This window comes from Populus nigra, chromosome 11 (assembly GCF_951802175.1).
Source record: "Populus nigra chromosome 11, ddPopNigr1.1, whole genome shotgun sequence".
NCBI lineage: Eukaryota > Viridiplantae > Streptophyta > Magnoliopsida > Malpighiales > Salicaceae > Populus > Populus nigra.
Genome location: NC_084862.1, coordinates 7,938,136 through 7,961,123, shown reverse-complemented (window position 1 = coordinate 7,961,123; position 22,988 = coordinate 7,938,136). Strand labels below are relative to the sequence as shown.

Below are 22,988 nucleotides of genomic sequence, written 5' to 3'. Positions count from 1 at the left end.
ATAATATTTGTTGTTGTGTTTTGTTACCGTTAATAAATAAAAAAGGTCAAAGAAAATTACGATCGAAGGGATGAAAAAGAATAGGAAATATAGTTGGGTTTCACAGTATAAAATAGAAGTCTTTTGTACTTGTTTAGTTAGTTAAGGGATTACAATTTAATGTTAACTTGGTTAATATTGGCCCAACCTAAATTAAATAGGTGAGTTTATTTGGATTATTCAATTGGGTAGCGGATATGATATTATAAAACCTAACTCAAAACCCACTTAAACCTAACTCAAATATATATTTATATTTATATATATATATATATATTATTTTATTTTTTGTTGAATAAATAATAGTCAGATAAATACTCATATAGATATCTGAAACCCGATAAATATTTTATGAATATCTAAATTTTTTATCCAATAAATAATGAGTAGGGTATAGATATCAAGATAGTTTAGTTGATATCATTTGATATATAATCCAATTCATGAGTATCTATTATCATCCCTAGTTTAGTTAACGAAGGATAAAATAAAATTGTCATAATTTATTTTTTGAATTTTATAAAGATAATAAAAAAAAATAAAAATAATTGATAAAAAATGAATGAATGAAAAATAATTTGAGAATTGGATCAAGACAAAACAAATTAAAAGTTTAATGATTAATAAGGATGAAACTATTAATTTGAAAGTCAATTTTGGTAGAAATTGAAAGAATTCATAAGTTTAGGGACTTAATTAAACCATGAATTAGTTTAATAAATGAAATCAGAAACTTAATTGAAGAATTGATATGTTTGGGGACTTAATTGAACTTAAAATTAGTTTAATTAATAAAATTAAGGGCTTAATTGAAGAAATAACGAAGTTTGGGGCTGATTCAAGAAAAAATTGCAAGAAATTAGAGTCGATGATCAAGGTGAAATGGCGACGGTACTCTAGGGAGTTTAATTGATTTGTCCAGGGTAATTTTGAAAGAATTAAAAGTTGAAAAGTTAATTAAGGACTGAATTGAATAATTCAGAAATTAATAATTGTTTTGTAAATGGCGCTAAAATCCAAGGGTCCAATTGCAATTAATCCAAGGCAAAAAAAAAATTTTAAAAAGAGATTTTCCGTGAATAAAGGTCCAATTGCTAAATGTTAGAACTTCAAGCCAAGAATCTACCATGACATTTGCTCTTCCAGGATGTTATTCGATCATACAATCATAATCTTTAATCAATTTCACTCACCGTCTTTGTTGCATGTTCAAGTCCTTCTATGTCATCTCAAGTATCTCAAACTCTTGTGATCCATAAAAATTTAAACTTGAAATCACATAGAAATTGTCTCCATACTCTTAAAGCAAAAACCACAATGGCTAACTCGAGATCATGCACTAAGTAATTGACTTCGTAAAGCTTTAACTATCTTGATGCATAAGCAATCACCCTCATTAATATACACTTAAGACAGAGTGGATGTTTATTAGTTGATCACATATAGTTTAGGTTGAGTCAAAGTTTAAATTATAAATTGATGAAATGTTAAAATAAGTGAAATAAAATTTTATTAAGTTTATTTTATGATTGAGAAAATGTGTCTTAATTGAAACTTATCTTAGAAATTAATAATATTAAACTATCAATATAATATTTATGCATTAATTGTAATGGTTCTTAATTTTTTAAACTAATTTATCATAACTTACATTGGTTACATATTGAATAATTTTTTTTGTTTATTATGGACAAATTAATTAGGTTTATTATACAATGAAGAGTCTTACTACTTAGCTTCCTTTAAATGAAGAACTAAGAATAATTTTAAAAGAAAAATGAAGAATGGTTCTATCATCAATTTATGAAGACGATATGCATCATTTATATGACATGACAACCTTCGAATGACCTATGTTCATGTTATTAATACAATTTTCATCGTTACCTAGATTTTGTAGGATTTTAATCTTATGTAGTTTTTTATATATATACATGATATTTGCTTATTCTTATTTTAATGTTTAAACATGAGAATTATAAAATTTAATGGATTATTTGTGCAAGGTAAGGATTAATATTTTGTAGAAGTGGGTTTAATTAATACTAGAAGGATCAATAAATAAGTTTTTCCACCACCATAAATGTATAAATGTGACATTTTAATATAAATTTTACAAAACACAGTGTAAGGGAAATGTAACAAAAACTCCTTTTCTGATTAAATTAGTGAACGCTTTTTAGCTACAAAGATTTTCATCACTAAATATATCGTTAAAAAATTGTTTTCTTGTTACATCATGTAAGCATAAATTTAATGAAACCTAACAAAAAAAATAATAATTTTTTTTTAAGTTAACATGTATAAATAAAACTTGACACAACTAATATATTTAAAAGAAAACGAAACTCATATCACAACAATAGTTATCAAACCTGGCCTAACTTGATGGGTTGATCTAGGATCTTAGTGATATGGGGCCTTGATCGGGTTTGAAATAGGCAAAACTCGAGCCTGCAATTAGCCACATGAAACCTACAACCCAACATAACTCAGGTGAGATCTTTTTTTAGATCTTTTTTATCATGCTTTTTTTCTATAATACATCAAAAAAATAATTTATGAACATCTAGTTTTACATTTTTTATAGCATGTCTTTTAACTTATCTATATGGAACAAATATTTATGAGATGGGTGTTTCTACAAAGCATAGAGTTCATTAGTGGTTTCAATTTAAGGGACAAAAATAAATTATTACTAAAAACAAAAGGCATAGGCATTACCTCGTACACAGGGAAAATCAAAAGTTTTCCTCTTACTCGGTTCAACCTTATGTGGAAAAACCTGTCACCCTTCTCTTGTTAGTTACTCATATCAAAGTTCACCATATAAACACTAGCAAAAAATTTTATTTTTTTAATGTGAGATTGGAAGTCCATTAATATATATATATTCTATATTCACAAAGAGAAAGTTATGTTTAAATTTTGATTTAAAAACTTCAACTTAAAAGGAAAAGATAATATATTTCCAATATGGGATAAAAAAACCTTTCGAAATAATCTTTTAAAATTTATTATTTACAACATATATGGTTGTTTATTAACATTTTCATGTGAGATATTAAAAACTTAAATATTTTTTTAATATTCTCGAGTTGACTCGGGTCAACCTATGTGCCTCGGGACCTAGCATCTTGGCTGGGTCATCTTTTGGGTCGGGTTTACTAACTAACTATAATCATTACACAGTTTCCAAGTATTTATATTTTTATATAACATATAATACATCAATTTTTTTTCTCATCTACAAATTTTTTAGGGTGACATAACTAGACTTCATAAGAATTAAGTTGTTTTTTTATATATACTAAAGAGGAGATCAGCTACTCAATATTTTTGTTAAATTAATCACATAAAAAACAACTAAAATGGAAAGCAAATTCATTGTATGGGCATATTTTCTCATTCATCGCTATAGTGAAATGACCTTTTGTCCTTCCCAAAAAAATTTCTTGCCTTTGAATTATGGGCATTTTTGTCTTTCGACATAGTAAATTAGTTGTTATAGGTTTGTTTGAGGGTATTATCATTTACATGTATTAATGAATAGTTAAATAACCTCAAATCCCCCTAAATCAAAAGAACTAGTATTGTCGGGCAAGGGTATTTTTCATTTTCTTTTTTTATATATAGTAAAATTACGCACATGCCCTTAGATCCTAAAAAATTAACATATGGAATCAGGGGTGATGGGGTCTTTTTGCCTTATGTATTTTTTAATTGTTGGTTTGGTCAAGGGTAATAACATCATTCAACATTTAATAAAAAAAAAATTAATTTAAGAAGCTATGCATCTGCACATGGGAGACGCCACGCTCTTTGGATGGTGGGTGCGGCGTCTCCTAGTGGTGTAAAATATGCTTCCATTGTCTCATTTTATTCTTCTTCGTCTCCTCTTCCTTATTGGATGGTGTGTGCCAACTTATAGTGGTCAGTTTATCACTAGTTGGCCTTTTTTCTTTTCATTTCTCTCTCCTACCCAAATAATAAGTTATGGTCCTTTTGTATTTTCTTAAACTTTTATTTGTTTTCAATTTAATACTTAAATTATAATTTATAATATATAAATTTCTTTTCAATTTGGTTCATTTTCTTTTGATTTCTTAATTTTTTTTTGGTTCTTTTATTAAAGTTTTTATGGTTTTCAATTTTATCCTTCAAATTAAATTTATGATTTTTGTTTTTTCAATGATGATAGATTACTATAATAGTAATAATAATATTAATAGTAATTAATGTGATCCAACCCACATCAAATGATGTATTAATAGTTCTAGTAGGGCCAATCACCAGGGCTAAAGCAAAGAAATTCAAGGAAGCCTTTAATGGGCTTTTGCAAGGCATATAGGGCAAGGTGAACTAAAAAAAACAACAATCCAAAAAGAACAAGCCTTGATAAATTTGATTCATATTCAAGAAGTCTTTGAGGACCCTAGGCCATGATAAGGGAGTGCTTTTAGCATCAATGGGCTTTCTTGTCAAGTATTTTATATTTCTTAATCCAACAAGAAAATCATGAATTATTTAGGCAAAGAAAGTCTAATCTATCAAAGAGATTTAATTGGAAGGAAAATCTTATTCTACCTTGGACACTAAAGGTGATGGCAAAATAGGATTATTGGAACAAGAAAATTTCTTAGTCTATTCTTCAAAGAGAAGTGGTGGGCACCGTAGGATAAAACTTTCAGAATATTTATTTTTATTATTTCAAGTTAATTACTTAGTTTTTGGATTGTTTTGGGCCTAGTTTCAAATTGGGTCAAGTGAGCCTATTAAGTTATCTTGAGGGTTTATTTTCAAAAGTATAAATACTCTTTTATAAGACTTATTTTTCTGATTTAATTCACATTAATTTATGCATATTGAAGCATGGAGAATAAGGACTTTTCTTGCTTAGTTCTTGATTGAACTATACTCTTCAAAGAATTGACCAATTTTTATTGTGATTTTATAATTTTTGTGCTCATCTCCAAGTGAGGATGTTATGTGAGGATGGTTATTATAGTCTTTGTACCTTGGGACAAATCATCCATTGTGTCAAGCTCAATTCTCAATCTTAAGCCAAATTAGAAAGATCTTGACTTTACGAATTCAATTAAATTCTGCTAAGGTTCGCATCAGTAATAGTAATAATTGTGATGATAACAACAACAACAATAATGAATGATGATGATGATATTTCATCATTTAATGCTAGATTTGTTATGAATTGAGTTTTACCATTTTTCATGTATGGTTCTTCCGGTCTAATGATCAGAGTTACGGGTTTGAAAAGTGGATGTAGTTTGGCATCTTTTTTTTTTTTTGCTTTATTATTCGATTTCATGTTAAACATTAGTTTTTTAAAATAAAAAAAGCTTTGTGGTTTTCTTAAATTTATTTTCTATGGGGTTAACTCAATCTCATAACCTGAATAACAAGTTTTACGAGTTGGTTTGTTCCTTATTACCCAGCTTACATATCTATCACGTGACCTTGAATTAGCTCGATCCTAATTTGAATGTTATTTTTTTATCCAATTATATAATTTTTGAAGTTATTTTTTGAAGTTATCATGATTTTTTTTTAATTTTGTTTGTTCAGTATAGTTGTTTTATTTTCATCTAATTAAAATGAAACAAACTTATTTTCATAAACAAATTTATTTTCATCTAATTAAAATGAAATAATCTTAATCCTGAGGGGTGTAGTTCAATTGGTCAGGCCCTGTATTTGCTTTTCAGAGGTCATCAGTTCGAGTCTCACAAACCTTAAGGTCATTAGTCGACGTGTGCACAAGCTGGTCTAAATATCCATGTTAATCTAAAAAAAAATAAAACAAACTTGGTGTAACATGGCGCACATATTTAGTTGTTGGGTCCTAAACGGTATGGACTAACCAGCATTATTTGTCAAAGGAAAATTCTATAGTATAGTCAATTGGCCCATAGAAGAACAAAGATAGTGTTCACCCAATAAAAAGAAGAAACATTGCACTTGGAATTTTCTTCGAGGCTTGCTATCTTGTAATGATAGGAGAAAAATAGATTGACTATTTTTTATAGAATAATTCATTAAAAAAATATTCTGCATGTGACCCGTTGTATACACTTCTCCAAATCCTTTAATTCAGTCCCACTGTATAGAGAAACCGAGCATTTAACACCAAAATAGAAGTCGCCAAGAATTTTAATAAACCTCCAAGAGAGAGACTTTCTAGCTGGGAAGAGCCTGAATGTTTTGGGTTGTGCTCTTGGTCTGTCGGCGCAGCAGCCCCAGGAGGAGGAGCTGATGATGGAATATCTGGTAATGGGAGTACTGATGGGCTTGGTGGTGTGGCCACAACAGCAGGACTTGTGCTGTTGGAACAAGCAGGTAAAGGATGCCTATCCGTAGCTACTAGCAGCACCCCATCGATGCCATGGCATCTAATTGAAGACCCTGCAGTGCATAGATCTGGGCTAGAGATCTTGACATTGTTGAGAAAGAAACTCTTCCTTCCCTTGTTGGAAATGTTAAGCATATAATCGGGATCGGAACTGGGAATCAGCGAGCCTGGTGGAATATGTCGCAGGTGATCAAAGAGCAAGGGTGATGGGATTGAATGGCGCAGCAAAAAATCAGAAACAGCGTTTTGATGCATCCTGATTTTAGACAATATACGATCCTTGGGCATCAAGAAAGTAACATTCCCCTGAAATTTCTGATCAAGTGGGGCCATGTTAATGAGCATGACAAAACTGAAGTAGTTGGCTCTTGCCATCTCGTCAGTGGCAACGACAAGGTCTTGGCTTCTTGAAGGAATGTCCGTCGGGCTAGTTGCACAGACGAGTACTTTGATCATGAGAAGCACTAACAAGGTCGTGAAAGCTTCCATGGCAGTTGCTTTTGGGTGAAAGAAGGTGAGGAGAGATCTGTCTTTGGGTCTGTTCAATGAAGAAATTATGTAATGATGTTTAGAGATGTAATTAAACATGGTGATGTTAGGTTTGAACATGCATATGTGCTGTTTCAACAACTCAATGCTTCACATTTCCTGCATGTTCAGCTTCAGCTATTCTTTTTAAGGGAAGAATATTTACGTGTTGCAGTAAGGTTAATTACAGCTATTTTTAATTTGCTTGTAGATTTCGTTATATATAGGAAGAGCAAAGCAACTCATCACTCATTAAAATTAAAAAGAAAAAAAAGAAGAAAGAAAGTCAGCATATTTAGCCTAAGAAAAAACATAGTGTTTTGACATTAAAAAGGAGAGAGTTTGGGCATATATAAAATAAATAAATAAAGGTCAGCGGGTGCTCACTGGTAAATAGTATTGGAAAAATTGGTTTTTAGATATAGTTATCGGATACAATTGAGAACTAATAAAAAATAAGATATATTCACCTTCTTTTTTTTTTTTGAGTTGAAACATTGTTAAAAAAACACTCTCAATTACAATAGCATGGGATATTGAAATGTTTAAATTCCGTTGTGGTCAAAGAATTGAATATCATTATACACTATAAATAATAAAATAAAATTATTTGAGAGGCCTGAAGATTCCATTAGATAGCTAGATTTAGAGTTGTTTAGAAATTTATTACCTAAAAATCTAATTTTCTTCAGCTTTGAATAATTCCTTAAAGGTTAGGTTGTCGCAAATCACAAACCGTCCAATTATCTAGCCTCAACAGTAATCCACACGAACCACCAGTGAAAAAACTCTTAAATCCCTTTTTAAGAGAGAGAGATTGTTATACCTAAAGTGTTAACTCTCTATTATGTGACTTGTGTAATTTTATGTCTAACAAACAATAATTTTTTTAAAATAGAGGCATAACTTACTATTTATAGAAAAGTCTCAAAAACACTATAAATTAGCAAAATATCAATTTCTCCCTTAAATAATATTCATATATTAATTTAAGATAATTTTAGAAATTAACTCAATCAAGTCCTTATTTGATTTTTCTAGGTTTAGAAATATTATTCACGTACTAAATATATTTCTAAAATATATTTTAATCAAGCCATACTTAATTAAATGATCCTAGTTTAATTTCTAACTAATGGTTCTTAATATGTGTGACCTATTAGGTTCCTAATATGTGGTCTAAATATAAATTATAATTTTAATTAAATAAGATTAAATAAATTAAACAATATAATTTATTATCAATTTAAAAATTGATTAATTTATAATTGAAAATGAGATGCATCGCCTAGTAACGTGTCATGATCCCCCAAATATTAGAAAAGTCATTAGTGGTTTGACTTAACTTTTCAGTGACCGGTTTCTCAGTGTAATTAATATACTTTCATCAATAATATTTCAATTTAACATTAAAGCATGGATTATGTCGGCCATGTCAAATCATGATTGTTCTTTACATAATAGTTATTGATTGTTTGAATAATATTTGAAACCCTTTTCAAATTTCATTCCACCTGAACCAAAGATTTCTCAATTAATATTATTTAAAAATAGATGAAAATATTTTTTCTAATTCACCTAGGGTGATGAATCCTCACTTGAGTATCTTCATATAGTTCATGATATACCAAATGTTTGTCATTTCATTGCCTCAAGTAAAATAGCATGTAACAGGATCAAAACATAACATTCTCTATATAAGATCACTTAATGATCTCAAGTCTAAGGATCACTTACACAATCGTCATGAGTCTTTCCATAGACATAGGTAAACTCTTCATATGAAATTCTCATGCGGATCAATTCATTGTATATATCTTATGACAAACACCTACATATTAGTTTTAGGTATTTCTTATACCTCTGCTTATAAGAACAGTTGCTTCCTTTCATGAAGGAAAGAACATAATATGTACCAGACTCTACGGCTCTAATAATGTTTGGTATTTAAAAAAGCATCGACTATAAACATTTTAGGAACAATGCTTTGATGCAATAGAAATCTCATAATTTTAACAACTTTATAATTTTATTTGTAAAATATTTTTGTCTCATGAACTTTATCTTTACTCTAGATTCATAAATCAAATATTAGTTTCATTAATCTAATATTATATGAATAATAAAGATAATTTAAGCCTTTGTTAATAATAAATATGTATTTACATGAATATAATAATATCACATGTAATTAACCGATTGGCTATAGGGCATATTAATCTAACATTTAGGCATAGCAATCCCTTTCTAAATAAGAATTTAGGAGATTTCTCACTGATAGTTTGTGTGGATTACCGTTGGATGCCAAATAATTGAATGGCTTGTGATTTACGACAACTCAGTCTTTAAAGTATTATTTAAAACTGGATGATCTTCAGGTAATAAATCTCTAAACAAATTTAAAGTTATCTAACAAGATTCTAAAACCTCTCGAATAATTTTATTTTATTATTTCTGCTGTGTAAATAATATTCAAGAACCCAACATATCCATCATTAACAATAATTGTGATGGATGATCACTCCATCTCTATCAAACTTTCCTAACCTTCCATTCCCATGACCTCTCCCAATATCCATGATCTTCTGCCTCCCTTTACCTATAATATCTACACTCTTTTAAAAATAACTTGGGCAATAATGTCACTAACGTTTCATTAAGAGATTAGGGGACCACTACCACTGCTCCACACTCACGAGCTTCATTTTTTAGTACCAACGAAGCCTAACTATCATTGATACGCCTAAACCTTCATTGCCCATGCCCCACCGTCTTAGCTAACAACTCTTAAAGGATGGCTTTTCTTATAGTTTATAAGACATGGTGAAGCAATCCCTATCTATTTTCACTGAGAATTTGTGTGTTGTGTCATGTAAGAATAAAGGGAGTTTTATCAATTATGTCAACAAATGGCTTAATAACGATGCATCTTCCTTGTTATGCCATCAGCTTGATGTTGTAATATAGTTGACCATGCAAGATGAAAATCACTTGCGGATATTGTTTAACTTGTAATTAAAAGGAGAATCAATTTCAAATATCCGCAGTTCAATAAGGTCAAACAGTCCGATAACGTACGATATAACAGCATCAGCACAGGGCCCCGCCCCGCCATAGCCATGATGCGTTGGAATAAACAGGGCAATTTCCCTTAAAATTGATACACTTTACTAAGTAACAAAAGAAGACAATGATCACAATCCTAATCATCTACGTAAAGATGGGTCTCTGGTTTTAGTATTTCATGTAATGCATTGCCAAAAACAGTGCCAAGAAAACCAGTTACCCATCTTCTCAGTCCTTGTCTCCATTTTCACTAGAACTTTTGTCAAAGTAAACAGCCACTACACAAAATGTGTGCAAAAACATATCTAGCCTGTACTCCAGCAGAAAGATGTTTTGAAAAAAGAATTTAGTAAAGGAACGCCATTGAATAAATTAAACAAAAAAAGAAAGAAAAAGACCTATCAGGGAAACTGGAATGAGCCACCAATTTGGGTGGTGCCAGACGGGGGATTGATTGCCACCCAGAGGAGAGAGATGGTGATTGCAATAAGTCCTGACCACACAAAAACAATGGTCGGTGTCCTTCCTCTTCTTCCCATAAGACCTTTAGCAAAAGGGTAGAGATGAGCCAGGACCCAGAAACTGAAGAAAACCCCACCCAGTAATCTACTCCACTGCGGTATAACACTGTAAATTGTTCGGCTAAATCCAACTGCTATTGCAATTAAGTTGACCATCATGATTGTAATAGGAGGTATCATCAGCGATGTCCATTTGACAACATAGAGATCAGCAAACTCATCATCAACATCATCACCGCCTGATTTTGAAGTCAAGGTGAAAGAGATTTCAATCCCTGCAACGACTTTCAACAATCCCTGAAGCACAGCAGCAAGGTGGGCACTGGTCCCTCCAATCAACCAAAACTGCTCATTCCTCCACCACTCCTCTAGGTCGATACCAGACCATTTGATTTCAAGCACAGCAAGTAAACATAGAGTCAATGTGATTATTAGGAGATAAGCAAGAAAAGTGACATTAAGGGTCTGAACAATGAACTGGCCAGAGAATAGGGAAAGTGCAGGGAGGAAGCAGTACACAATCAGGAAGATCGAAGTGAAGGGATAGATGCCAACATTCAGATATGCTATCCTCTGAAGAAATTTCATTCTACGGCTGGCTAAGAGGGCATTGTTGCGGGAAAAGAAAATTTCAACAGAACCAGTAGCCCACCTGAGAACTTGATGAAGCCTATCTGTGAGGTTAATTGGAGCAGTGCCACGGAAGGCATCACGCTTGGTAACACAATAAACTGATTTCCATCCCCTGTTGTGCATCCTATACCCAGTGACAACATCTTCAGTAACAGATCCATAAATCCACCCAACTCGATTTCCCCACTCAGTCTTGTCTTCATACCAGCAAGATATGACACTGATTGCCTCTGCAACAGTTGATGCATCGAGAAGCTCACGGGGAATAGTGAGAGCACCAGGTGGGCGTCCGTTCTTAACAGCTGGGTGATCTGCAAGAGGACGACCTTGAAACTCTGTCACTGGGATTGAGTCAATGAGGAATGTTGAGTTGCCAAACTTCTTAGGGAGCAGGGAGAGGTTCATCTCTTCATCATCATAATCACCCATTCTTAGAGCCCTGTTCTCTTCTGGGGTGTTTGCAACTGAGGAATTTTTCTTGCGCCGGGCAAAGCAGCAGCTGCAGCAATCAGGGTGATCTTCTTTTGCCCGTGGTGGGTCAAAGCCATAAAGAGCAATCCTTCTAAAGAGACAACCAGTTCCAACATAGACAGGACCCATTAGACCATCAAGGGCACGCATGTTCACGTCAAAAAAAACAGTGTTGTGATTAGCATATCGATCAGAAGGGTCTATGCCCTCAAACCTCTGAGGGAACTGAACATAACAGAGGCGATCACCTCCTCGATCCATCATGAAACACATCCCTTCCCTCATTGCCTGTGAATTGTAAATATAGTGATCACAATCAAGATTAAGAATGAAAGGACCATTAGACATAATGGCTGAGGCTCGAACAAGCGCATTCATGGCCCCTGCCTTCTTGTTGTGATCATAGCCTGGACGCTTCTCACGAGAAACATAAACAAGCAATGGGAGACGTATATCAACATCAGTAAAGTCCATTATCTTAGTTTCATCAGAAGTCCCAAGTAGTGGCTCATCGCTGGGAGGTTTCAACATCACCTGCATCCAGTAAATTACATAATCAGCCTCACATAGAAAGGCTGAATGTACAACAGCTTTTAGAAAAGATGAAGAAAGTGAATCCTTGTAGCCCATCCCAACTACTTTTACATAAAATTGAATTGATTTGTTCAATCAGCAATAACAATAAGAAAGTCTGTTGCAATTTCCAAATCCACACCCGCACATGGTTTAAAAATTAGTGTAATCATTCACATGGCTTGAACAATGATAAAAACAGTTTGTATCCAAACTAATACCTGTATTATACCAGCATGGTCACCCCTAGAGTGCTCAGGAGCAGGATTCAGCCAAGTCCCTGGCCAATGGGTACCATCTGCCATCCATGTAGCTTTTGGAATCTTTACACTCTCCACAGGTCCATCGTCCTTGTGCTGTTTCTGAAGTTTCATGGCCTTGATTTCCTCCCGAGCATGATAGGCATCAGATCGGCGGCGAATAGAATCAGGCAAGCTATTTATTCGAACCTTGAACTCATCATATTCACGCTTTACTCTTCGACGATCCTTGACAAAATCTTGCTTCACTTTGTTCTTGTAAGGATCCCTCTTCAAACTAAAGTAGGATTCTGGATTCCTGGGCTCAATATCATGTTTACGGCAGAAAGGAACCCATACATTTGCAAAACTCGCTGCTTCGGCCATGGCCTCAAATGTTAAAAGTGCACCTCCATCATCGGAGACATAACAAGAAAGCTTTTCAACTGGGTAATCAGCTGCTAGAATTGATAAGATGGTGTTTGCAGTGACAAGTGGCGGTTCTTTTTCTGGATCTGCAGTAGAGACAAAAACATCTACGCCAGGGAGATCAGATTTACCAGTGGGGTTGCTAGGGCTGGGTGTTTCAAATTTATCTTTCAATACATTCAGATCTGTAGCACGATTGATAGGGCATAGCTTTGGAAGTTGATCCAAAAGCCAAGAAAAAGCAAACCAGATCTCGCAAACCACTGACATCCCCCACAGCCAGATTGCGTCGTTGTTTGGATGTCTGATCCTCCAATGCAAGAATAGTGCGAGAATAACAATCCGAACAAAAATGAGAAGCCTATAAGAAGAGATGCAGCAAGAGGCACAAGGCATTAATCAGCGTAACTGTCATAGTGTAGAATCAAACCGTAGGTAAAAATGTTAGTAAACAACATGGAAGGTAATTACAATAGAAGAGAAACAGGAAGGCATAGTTTTCAAGTCAAGTGTCAAATTAACAGTTGCAGCTGGCCTGAAAAAAAGTTCTCTAGAGAGTTAACAAAAGAACAGGGTCTTTAAAAGAGAGAATTGGATGGATCTCTCATGGAAATGAAATTATTTCTCAGAATAATGTAAGCATTTTAAATGAGCACAGTTAAGAGGAGTTCAATTCATCAAGATAACTCCTCTCCTCTTAACAGCATCCCATACATCCTTTGCTGTTCCGCACTAAACAAAGTGTGACACAAGATTAGGAGTCATGGAGTTGATAAGCCATGACTTAACTAGAGCATCTTGGCTTTGCCAACATCGAGCCTAAATCTATTTTTCAATTAGCACATCAAATTCCATAGTAACAAGTTAGCATGATTTCAACAATTACATTTAGGATTCAAGTCCTAAAATATTTATAATTTTCTTGTCTGTATTTGTTAGTGGCTGGCACCTCATAAGAATTGCAGAATAATCATTGATGAAACAACACAAATAATGAAGAAGATTTCAGAATTAATTCTCTAATACAAGGTGACAAATGCAATCAGTTCAGAATTTTTTTAGTGACCCTGGAAATTCACTCAAAAGATACAGCTATTCTACAAAATCTTTGGAATAAGTTCTAGAGCTCAAATTTGATGCTCGATATTTACAGGGACAGTTGTGAGCTATTAGCTTGGCAGACATAGATATCAGATTAGAAAGGAAAGAACTAACAAGGCAGATCGACTAAGAAGGGGAATAAAGAGTGCATATATAAATTGTTGGAGATTTCTATGATGTAGCAACACCTTTTAACCCCCCAACATGGAAGGGCATTGATGAGCCTAGGATTTTATCCAACCATCATTGAATGAATAAACATGTGGATATATAACACAGGCTGTGGAGTCATGGACCAAATGGGTATCAAAGTTTTGCATTTCTATGGCAAGTTGTTGGCGTCAGAGAGACAAAGTTGCATGTTTCTCATGGCTCAGTATCATCAAGCCAATGACAAAGTGCTAGACGATACAACAAAGAAATAACAAAAAACCATGGTAAGATACAACAATTGCCGGTGCATGTGCAAGTTTGTTTATCAGAGCGTGATTATCTTCCCATCTACCAATACCAATGCACCAAATTAATGAAATAGGTGAAGATATAGCAATTTAAACATTTGGAAAAGAATATCATTATACTACGAATAGTAAGAGAAAACAGAACCATGCTAGACATGAAGATTGTACCGATATGGACTGATAATAGCAGCTGGAATCTTTAATTTTCGAGTAAGCGGCCTCCATGGCTTGTTCATCAATTCTTTGGGCCCGCCAACTTCCTCATCATTCCCATTGCCGAAACCCCCATCACTTGGCCAGATAGCATTGCCATACCCATAAGTTCCCCTTGTTTCAAAGAGCCACCTATTGTGATCAAAGTCCCCAGTCTGGCTTCTCATCAGCGCTGATTTGGTTGACTTCATCAATGACAACCTCCTCTCCATTTTGGACACTGTGCCTGGTGGAGGAAGTGGAAGAGGCCTTCCACTGTCCACAGCCACTTCATCCAATTCGGTGTTTTTATAAGGCTCCTTGCAACCAGGGCAAATTCCACCTCCAATTTTCACTGCATCAATAAAGCAATCCCGGCATATTTTGAAATCACACTCACAAGGGAGAATATCAACACCACGCTCATCACTCATCACCTTGGCATCACACCCTGAAATCGCACAAGAGGATCCCTTAGCACCAGCCATTTGGGGATGGCTGGCTTCAGATTCAATCACCTTGTCCATGAGATGAGCACGAGTAACACTATTAAAACCGCCTGTAAAGAGTGAATTTGAGACATACTGCTCTTCAACCTTTTGTGAGATAGATGGATCCATGGGTTGGTTGTCAGGGGTCGGTGGTAAGTGCACTGTATAGTTCATGAATTCACTACTCCCAAGTTCACTATCAAGATCATCCCTCGAGTAGCTGATATAGCGACCAGAGGAAGTCCTCCGGCCAAATGTCACGGTCTGAGGCAGAGGAGGTTTGTGAGATTCGGCAGCATCCGAGCTAATTGATAGATTTGATCGAGTGCCTTTGAATGATCTTGAGGCCATATCTTAACACTGCAAGGGACACGTCTCTTCAAATCCTGCAATTATAGTACTGTGCACCATCAGCATATTCTTCATAATATCAACCGGATTCTAAGATATCGCAATCATAATCAAAATTCCAATATATAATTCAGATGTCTGCTTAGGTGCCAAGAAACAATGCACGGCACAACAGATCATTAAATTCTAGAACTCAAAATCTTGAATTCACCTTGCTCGCAACATTTAAACAACAGACCAAAGAAAAGAGAACCTTTCAATTTCAAAAGGATTCAAATCAAGTCAAAAGCACTTAACATAAAAAGACAAAGGTGCCGGGATAATTACATATCATCCAAAAAATCTAATTAAGACCTCGTTTGATTACCAATAAAATAAAGCATAAAGGCTTAACGTTTACTAAAATCCAAAATTTAAGGCTAAACACCTAAGATCCAATAAAAGCCTCATAATTAGCACAAGCATGTTGTTCACAACCTACTCAATTTAAGCCAAAACGAAAAACAAAATCAAGCAAACTGAACCCAGAAGTGTAGTAGCAAAACAACACAACCCCAGGATCCTTTTCACCGTATAACATTTTTACCTTTCGAGCAGCAGCAACTAATCACGCCATCAGAAAATCTTAAAACCAAGAAAAACGCTGCAGATCACCTAGTAGTTAGGACTAGTACTTGTCTTACTAAATAAAGGTTTTGCCTTCTCTTTGTATCTATGCGTGTGTATATAAATTGAGGAGAGGGATAATAGATGGACAGATCCCTTTGTCAGATTCTTTGAAGGCTTCGGAAATGCTAAACGGCAAGTAATAATAATTTGAACCAATCTTTAAAACCAAAAAAGGAATGCTTCAAAGCCACCACCTGTAACCGTTCATACTGTGTATTTATCTTTCTCACGTACAAAAAGCAAGAAAGAAAAATTCGTATACAGAGGTGTGGGAGTTGATAGAAAGACTGAGTCGTGAACAAAACTACAAGCACAAATAGGGCATGACTGAGACTAAATATGTTTTTTTTTTCCCCTTATTACACAGCTGTGACTGTGTGACGTAGTAGGGGTGGTTTTTTTTCCTTTTTTTATGAATCTAGTTATGTAATGAAAGAAAGGAAGAAGGTTCTTGGCAATGAGGGCAGAGAACCGAAAAAAGAGAAGAGGAGCTTGTAAGGAGGAGAGTGGGTTTTGTGGATCGCCGGCTGATGTTCCTTCAGCCCCTGTATCTTTTTGATGCTAGTGTGTCCGTTGGGGTTTGGAAGGGGAGAGGAATTTGTTTGGACAAAATGGGGACGTAAAAATAAAGATCTTTTTTATTTTTAATTTTAAGACAAGAGGGAGAGAAAAGGGGGTTGATTTGAGGAACAAGTAGGTGGATTAGATAAACGAGTGCGATGCGTGTGAAACATTTAAATGGTATTTTATTAAGTGTGGTAGTTTTTTAAAATAGTTTTTTTTTAATATATTAAAATAATATTTTTAAAAAATTAAATTTATATTTTATATCAATGAATGAAATAATTCAAAAACATCCAAAAATATTTATTTAAAAAAAATTAAAATATTTTAGAATCACGATTCGATCACTCCCAAACACACCTTTTGTTTTTTATATTTATCTTATTACTTTCATTTTATTTCTTTAAAAAAAAATTAAAAAATGGCTAGATGAGTATTTTAAAAAGGTTAGTTTTAATATTAAATTTTTTTTTTTTTGAAATTATAGATTAGATTGGTTGATCTCTAATTTATTTAAATTCTAAAGAGAAAAATTAAATATCATATACATAATTTATTAAATTATACTCGATTTCTAACATAAATCTATTTAAAAATAAAAGAGAAAAAAAATAAAGGTGTGAATTCTTTAGTATTTCATTTTTAACAATTATATTAGCTTCTCTACTAACAAAATTAAGGGAACCTCAACTTCTTCGATGTTCATATGAACCATGAAGAAGTTATAATTTTTTTTATTTCATCTTTTAATTTTAATTTTTGATTACATTTTTTAAAATTTTATCTTTCAACATTTCTTTGATTTTAAATTAGTTTTTATAATCTGTTTTAATTTTTTTTCTATTAGACTGTCATAGTCTCAAACATACATCTCGATATTTAGTTGATGCTCAATTGTTGTTCTCGTATCATTATGTAACAATTTATTAAAATAACAAAGTTATTAAACTCAATGAAATTCATAATCAAGGTCATTAGTTTGACATGTTAAGTTAAGTTATAAAACTCGGATCAATCAAATATGTCATCATATCAATATTAAATCAAAAAATATAATCTTTAAAAATAAAATCAAAATTAAAACATATTTTTTACCGATATTGTTTTACAATTTACCAAATTGACTGATCACATAAGACAATGACTTAAAAATTCTATTTGTTTTTTTGGTAACTTGTTTCTTTGGAAAGCATAATAAATTTTTATTTCATGATTTTCTTAATTTTTTTTTCCTTTCACTGTCTCATCTTTTTAAATTAAGCTTTGACTATTCTTTATAATCCACGTTAAGAGTTAGAAAATAATGTTTTAGTTAATATCACCAAGTTGTATCTTCGTGACCAATACGATATAAACGAGTCCATTATTTTATTTTATTTGAATGGAAGGCCATAGGTCTAGACTGTCCAAATCTCCTATTAAAAAAAACAAATAAAAAAGAAACACATTCACAGTAGAATACGCGTTTCATTTGGTCCGTCGGATAACGAGATTGACGTCGTTGATCTCTAATCACAGCATACACGTCATAATATCACATCTGAATATCTGCATCCGGTGAAAGCGTCACAGCTTGGTGGTTGAACTTGAACATTTCAAAGTAAAACTTATAATTTAAATGAATAGAGAGCAACAATTAACAATCACTCCTCCTCCCGTGTGAACACGTGAGTTTGAACAACAGGCAAGGAATTGCCCGCCGGCACCTATCCATCAAATGAAATGACAGCGTGGCTGCTCAGCTGTCGTCTGACCTCTCCGTGTTGAAATTGCACGCCCGATGCCAGGTCTTGCCTTGCTGTTGTCTCTCATCTCGTTTTCAGTTTTTGGAAAGTTGCTCCTCCCCACCATCTAATAACGCTTCAAATATACGTTTTTTTAATTATGTTATTTATAGTGCGTTTTCATGAATGAATTATAGTGTTTTTTAATTGAAAATATATTTTTAAAAAAACATATTTTTAATATTAATATATCAAATAACATATAAAAAACATAAATTTCATATTTTTTCATATAAAAATAATTTAAAAATATAAACTATCACAATATCAATGAACACTAAATCTACAAGAAAACACTACAACCAAAGCAAAACAACAATACTAAAACAATTCTTTTTTTTATGGATCTAAAAGATGAAGAAGAATAGGAAGGAAAAATAAACTTTCATTCATTGAAATAAACATAGAAAAATATATTAGTTTCGAAATGAATTGTCATACTTTCTTAATATAGCAGAATGGATTTTATCGTAAGTTGTTACAGTGAATCAAGATTTATCAAAAAATTTCACATTTGTTTATTTATTAAAAAGATTGAGCTAAGAAAACACATTGCGGGCTCAGAAGCTCCCACATCACGACGCGCAGGCTTGACACATTACCAAGCTAGAGCCTAAGCCTAATGTCTGTTAGCAGGTGCTGCCAGACCCAAGTGCATTTGGGCGCATGCCACACCCATTCCCTAAAGGATTTATCATATTTTATAGAGTGTCTCTCTTAAATAAAATAACTCTTTCTCATATTGACTCAGTATTTGAGAGTCCTAACATCTATCAAATATTTTTTTTTTTACAGGTACTTGGCATCCTACAACTGAGCTACACCTATTTTCATTACGTAGGGTGGATATTTTAGTTTAATATACCTTGTAGCCAATCTGCTTATTACATGCGACCTTATTATATTCATATAAATACATATTTATTATTATTAAAGGCTTGATTTATCTTTAATATTCATATAATATTAAATTAATGAATCTAGAGTAAAGATAAAATTCATGAGACAAAAATGTTTTGCAAAGGAAATTATGAAGTTGTTATAACTTTGAGATTTCTATTTCATCAAAGCAGTGTTCCTAAAATATTCATGGTTGATGCTTTTTTAAATATTGGACATTCATTAAAGCCATAGAGACTAGTACATATTATATTCTTTTCCATAGACATTCATTGTTCCTATAACTAATATGTGGGTGCTTGTCATAAAACATGTACACTAAGCGGACCCGCATGAGAATTACATATGAAAAGATCACATATGTCTATGGAAAAACTCACGTGATGGTTGTGTAAGTGATTTTTAGACTTGAGATTACTAAGTTATTTTAAATAAAAATAAATGTTATGCTTTGATTTTATTACATGTTATCTTAATCGAGAAAATAAAAGGGCAGACATTGGGTATATCATGAACTATATGAAGGTACTTAAGTAATCAAGAGAGAATTCATCTCCCTAGATGAATTAGAGAAAATATTCCACCGAGTACGTCTGTCATGTTAAATTATGTTTGTTCCATATGTTCTCAAATAATATTGATTGAGAAATCATTGGCCAATGTAAAATGGAATTTGAAAAGAGTTTTAAATCTTATTTAAATGATCAATGACTATTATATAGATAACAAACATAATTTAACATAACAAACATACTCCATGCTTAAATGTTAAATTAGAATATTATTAATGAAATGATATTAATTACACTGAGAAATCGGTCACTGAAATATTAAGTCAAATCACTAATAATTTTTCTAATATTTGGAGGATCAAGACACATTACTAGACAATGCACCTAATCTTCAAATATAAATTAATTAATTGTTGAATTGATAATAAATTAATTTATTTAATTCTAATTAATCAGAATTATAACTTATATTTGGGTTAACATATTAGAAACCTAATGAATCACACACATTAAAAACTAAGAGTTAGAAATTAAACTAGAAAGATTTAATTAAGTATAACTTGATTAAAATATATTTTAGAATTTAAAGACTAGAATATAATTAATACATGGATTATATTTTTAGACCTAGAAAAATCAAGTAAAGACTTGATTGAGTTAGTTTTTAAAATTATACTAAATTAATAAATAGATATTATTCAAGAAGCAAATTGATATTTTGTCAATTTAAAGGGTTTTTCATATTTTCTTATAAATAGTAAGTCATGCCTTTTATTTTTATGAGGTTGTCTATTAGATAGAAAAAAACTATATAAGTCATAGAATAAAGAGAGCTAACATTCTAGGCATAACAATCTTTGTCTTCTAAATAAGTATTTAGGAGATTTGTCATTGATAGTTTATATGGATTATCATTAGAGACCGAATAATTGAACGACTTATTGTTTGAGACAACCATGTCTTTAAAGAGTTATTAAAAGTCGAAGAAGATTATATTTTCAAGTAATAAATCCCTGAATAATTTTAGATTTGTCTAACAAAATTTTACAAACTCCTGAATAATTTTGTTTTATTATTTTTATTGTGTGTATGATATTTGAGAATCCGACATCATCTAATAGCAAGAATGAAGTAATTAACTCATTATTCAAACATAAAACTTTATTTCAAGCTTTAGGGATTTTGCGACATCATTACATAGTAATAATATTTCATATTATCACTAGATTTTTGTTGTAATTATATTATCATTGATAGATATTTCAAGTCTGAACGCGGAAACAACGGAGCGATTATCCTTGACTGTCTCCTCCTGCTGACGTGGCTTTTAGTCTGTCCTCGTGAGCTTAGCTATTCCGATAACATGGATATATATTCTTGTCCATAGGCGAGCGTGGAAATAGACTTTCCAATAACAGCAGAGATATGACTTCTACGAAATATTTCAATAGTCCGGTGGATTTGGTGGGGTATTCTGGCATTACCAAAAATTGTGAATGGGAAGTCAAAGGCAACTCGCGGATTCAACGCCTGCGATTTTAAAAGCTCAAACATTAGTTTTCAGGGGCATGATTGCAAGAGTCCAGTGGATTTGGTGGTTGCTTTTACATTACCAAAAAGTGCGAGAGGAAAGACATTGCATCAACTACAGAGGGAAAAGTTCAGTAGAACATATAATTGACAGCGTTTAGGGTGGATCCGGGACCCAATTTCATTTGGTGCAGAATCATTTATGACCTTTTGTATTAAGAAATACATAAAACATGATTATAAAGTTTCGAAAATATACACATATAATTAAAAGATTTTTCATACAATATTGCCCCTTTTTCTTTTTATTATTGATCTTCTTGTGGCCCATTTATTTACTGGAAAGTAATTCTTTTAAATTTATTTTCCAAACTTTCTTATATTTATTTACTTTTAAAAATAATAATCAATTAAAAATATTTTTCAATCAAAATTTGATTTGTTTTTTAACAAAGTGTTTTCCACTTATTTTTTAGGAAAATATTTTTCTTTTATTATAGACAGAAAACACTTTCTAGAAGGTAAGAAAAATTCTGAAATATCTTATTATTTGTTAATTATATCAAATTTGATCTCAATCTTTTAATTGCTACATATTTTGTTTTAAGTTTTTTGTTTTAATTTCATCTCTTAAAATTTGATTTTTATGTTAACTTTAATCCTTATTTTTTTTATTGTTATTTATTTTTCTCTTATTTTTTTAATTGAAATTTTTATCTATTAGATTTAGTTCTCATTCTTTTGATTGTTATTTATTTTATATACAATAATTTTTTAAATTGATTTTTTTTTCAATTTTATCATCTTTCATCTTTTTTATCTATCATATTTGTTCTTAATTTTTTTAATAAACTTGAAAAAAAATTAAAAAGTTATTTTCTTACTTATTTAACATGATATAGTCAAATACCAAAAAAATATTTTTAATTTATTATCAAATATCAGAAAATAATTTATTTTTTAAAAATTTATTTTCCATGAACATCACTACTTTTCAACAAACAAATAATGAGTAACCGTTATATTTTTTCCTTATGATTTATAAATTGCTTCGTACAAGGTGGTTTCGTAATGCTAAAATGTTCCAGGATTTTCTCATTGTCAACAACTGATTGATTATCTCACCACCTCTCATTCGATTCCACAACTGATTGTATAGCTATTTTTATTGTTCACATCGCCCTCTTCCACTTATGTTGTGCCGCTTTAGTAAAATCCAGCGCTAATTTTCCAAGTACATGCATGGAGGACATGTCGAATTGTCTTTTTGTCTCGACCTAATCAACTTTTAAGTAAAGACAAATTAATTAACTCGTGTTTGATTGTAGGTCAATAAAATTTTTTAACAAAATAAACAAATAAATATGATAGTAATTCATACATGTTTTTTTTACCTAAAAAATCCTAATAGTAAATTTAAAAGTTTATACATGCATCTAATTAAATAAATCAAGAATTATTTGTGTAACCAAAATAAATTATGAAGCCTAATTTTCCTAACCAACCAAACTCGTGACTCGAGTTGTCGTAGCCTCGCGAGAGCGTGACGTCGCGATGACCCTTC

General features: G+C 32.1%; 2 protein-coding genes across 5 annotated transcripts; both read right to left on the bottom strand.

The window, feature by feature from the left end:
* Nucleotides 1-6,114: 6,114 nt before the first annotated feature.
* On the bottom strand, nt 6,115-7,030 carry LOC133706326 (FAS1 domain-containing protein SELMODRAFT_448915). Its single transcript, XM_062131830.1, has one exon. The coding sequence runs from the start codon at nt 7,016-7,018 to the stop codon at nt 6,146-6,148; it is 873 nt and encodes a 290-aa protein (XP_061987814.1). The 5' UTR covers nt 7,019-7,030; the 3' UTR covers nt 6,115-6,145.
* Nucleotides 7,031-9,968: 2,938 nt separating this feature from the next.
* LOC133706340 (cellulose synthase-like protein D3) lies at nt 9,969-16,780 on the bottom strand. 4 transcript variants are annotated; one of them, XM_062131850.1, is made up of 5 exons: nt 16,052-16,780; nt 14,600-15,500; nt 12,423-13,230; nt 10,402-12,162; nt 9,969-10,313 (listed from the first exon to the last, which is right to left on the bottom strand). In XM_062131850.1, the coding sequence occupies exons 2-4, from the start codon at nt 15,463-15,465 to the stop codon at nt 10,405-10,407; spliced, it is 3,432 nt and encodes a 1,143-aa protein (XP_061987834.1). In that variant the 5' UTR covers nt 15,466-15,500; nt 16,052-16,780; the 3' UTR covers nt 9,969-10,313; nt 10,402-10,404. The 4 variants fall into 4 exon arrangements, with proteins under 4 accessions (XP_061987834.1, XP_061987833.1, XP_061987832.1 ...); XM_062131849.1 differs by having other exon boundaries at nt 9,969-12,162; nt 16,329-16,780; XM_062131848.1 differs by having other exon boundaries at nt 9,969-12,162; nt 16,052-16,779.
* Between the last annotated feature and the right edge of the window lie 6,208 nt (nt 16,781-22,988).

Bases quoted from the DNA above. Each gene is read 5' to 3' on its own strand.
- LOC133706340 (XM_062131850.1), bottom strand. From the start codon at position 15,465: ATGGCCTCAAGATCATTCAAAGGCACTCGATCAAATCTATCAATTAGC. The intron at 13,231-14,599 runs GTACAATCTTCA...CTCTTCTTATAG, and splicing joins GCTATTATCAGTCCATATCG to GCTTCTCATTTTTGTTCGGA. The intron at 12,163-12,422 runs GTATTAGTTTGG...TACTGGATGCAG, and splicing joins ACCATGCTGGTATAATACAG to GTGATGTTGAAACCTCCCAG.
- LOC133706326 (XM_062131830.1), bottom strand. From the start codon at position 7,018: ATGTTCAAACCTAACATCACCATGTTTAATTACATCTCTAAACATCAT.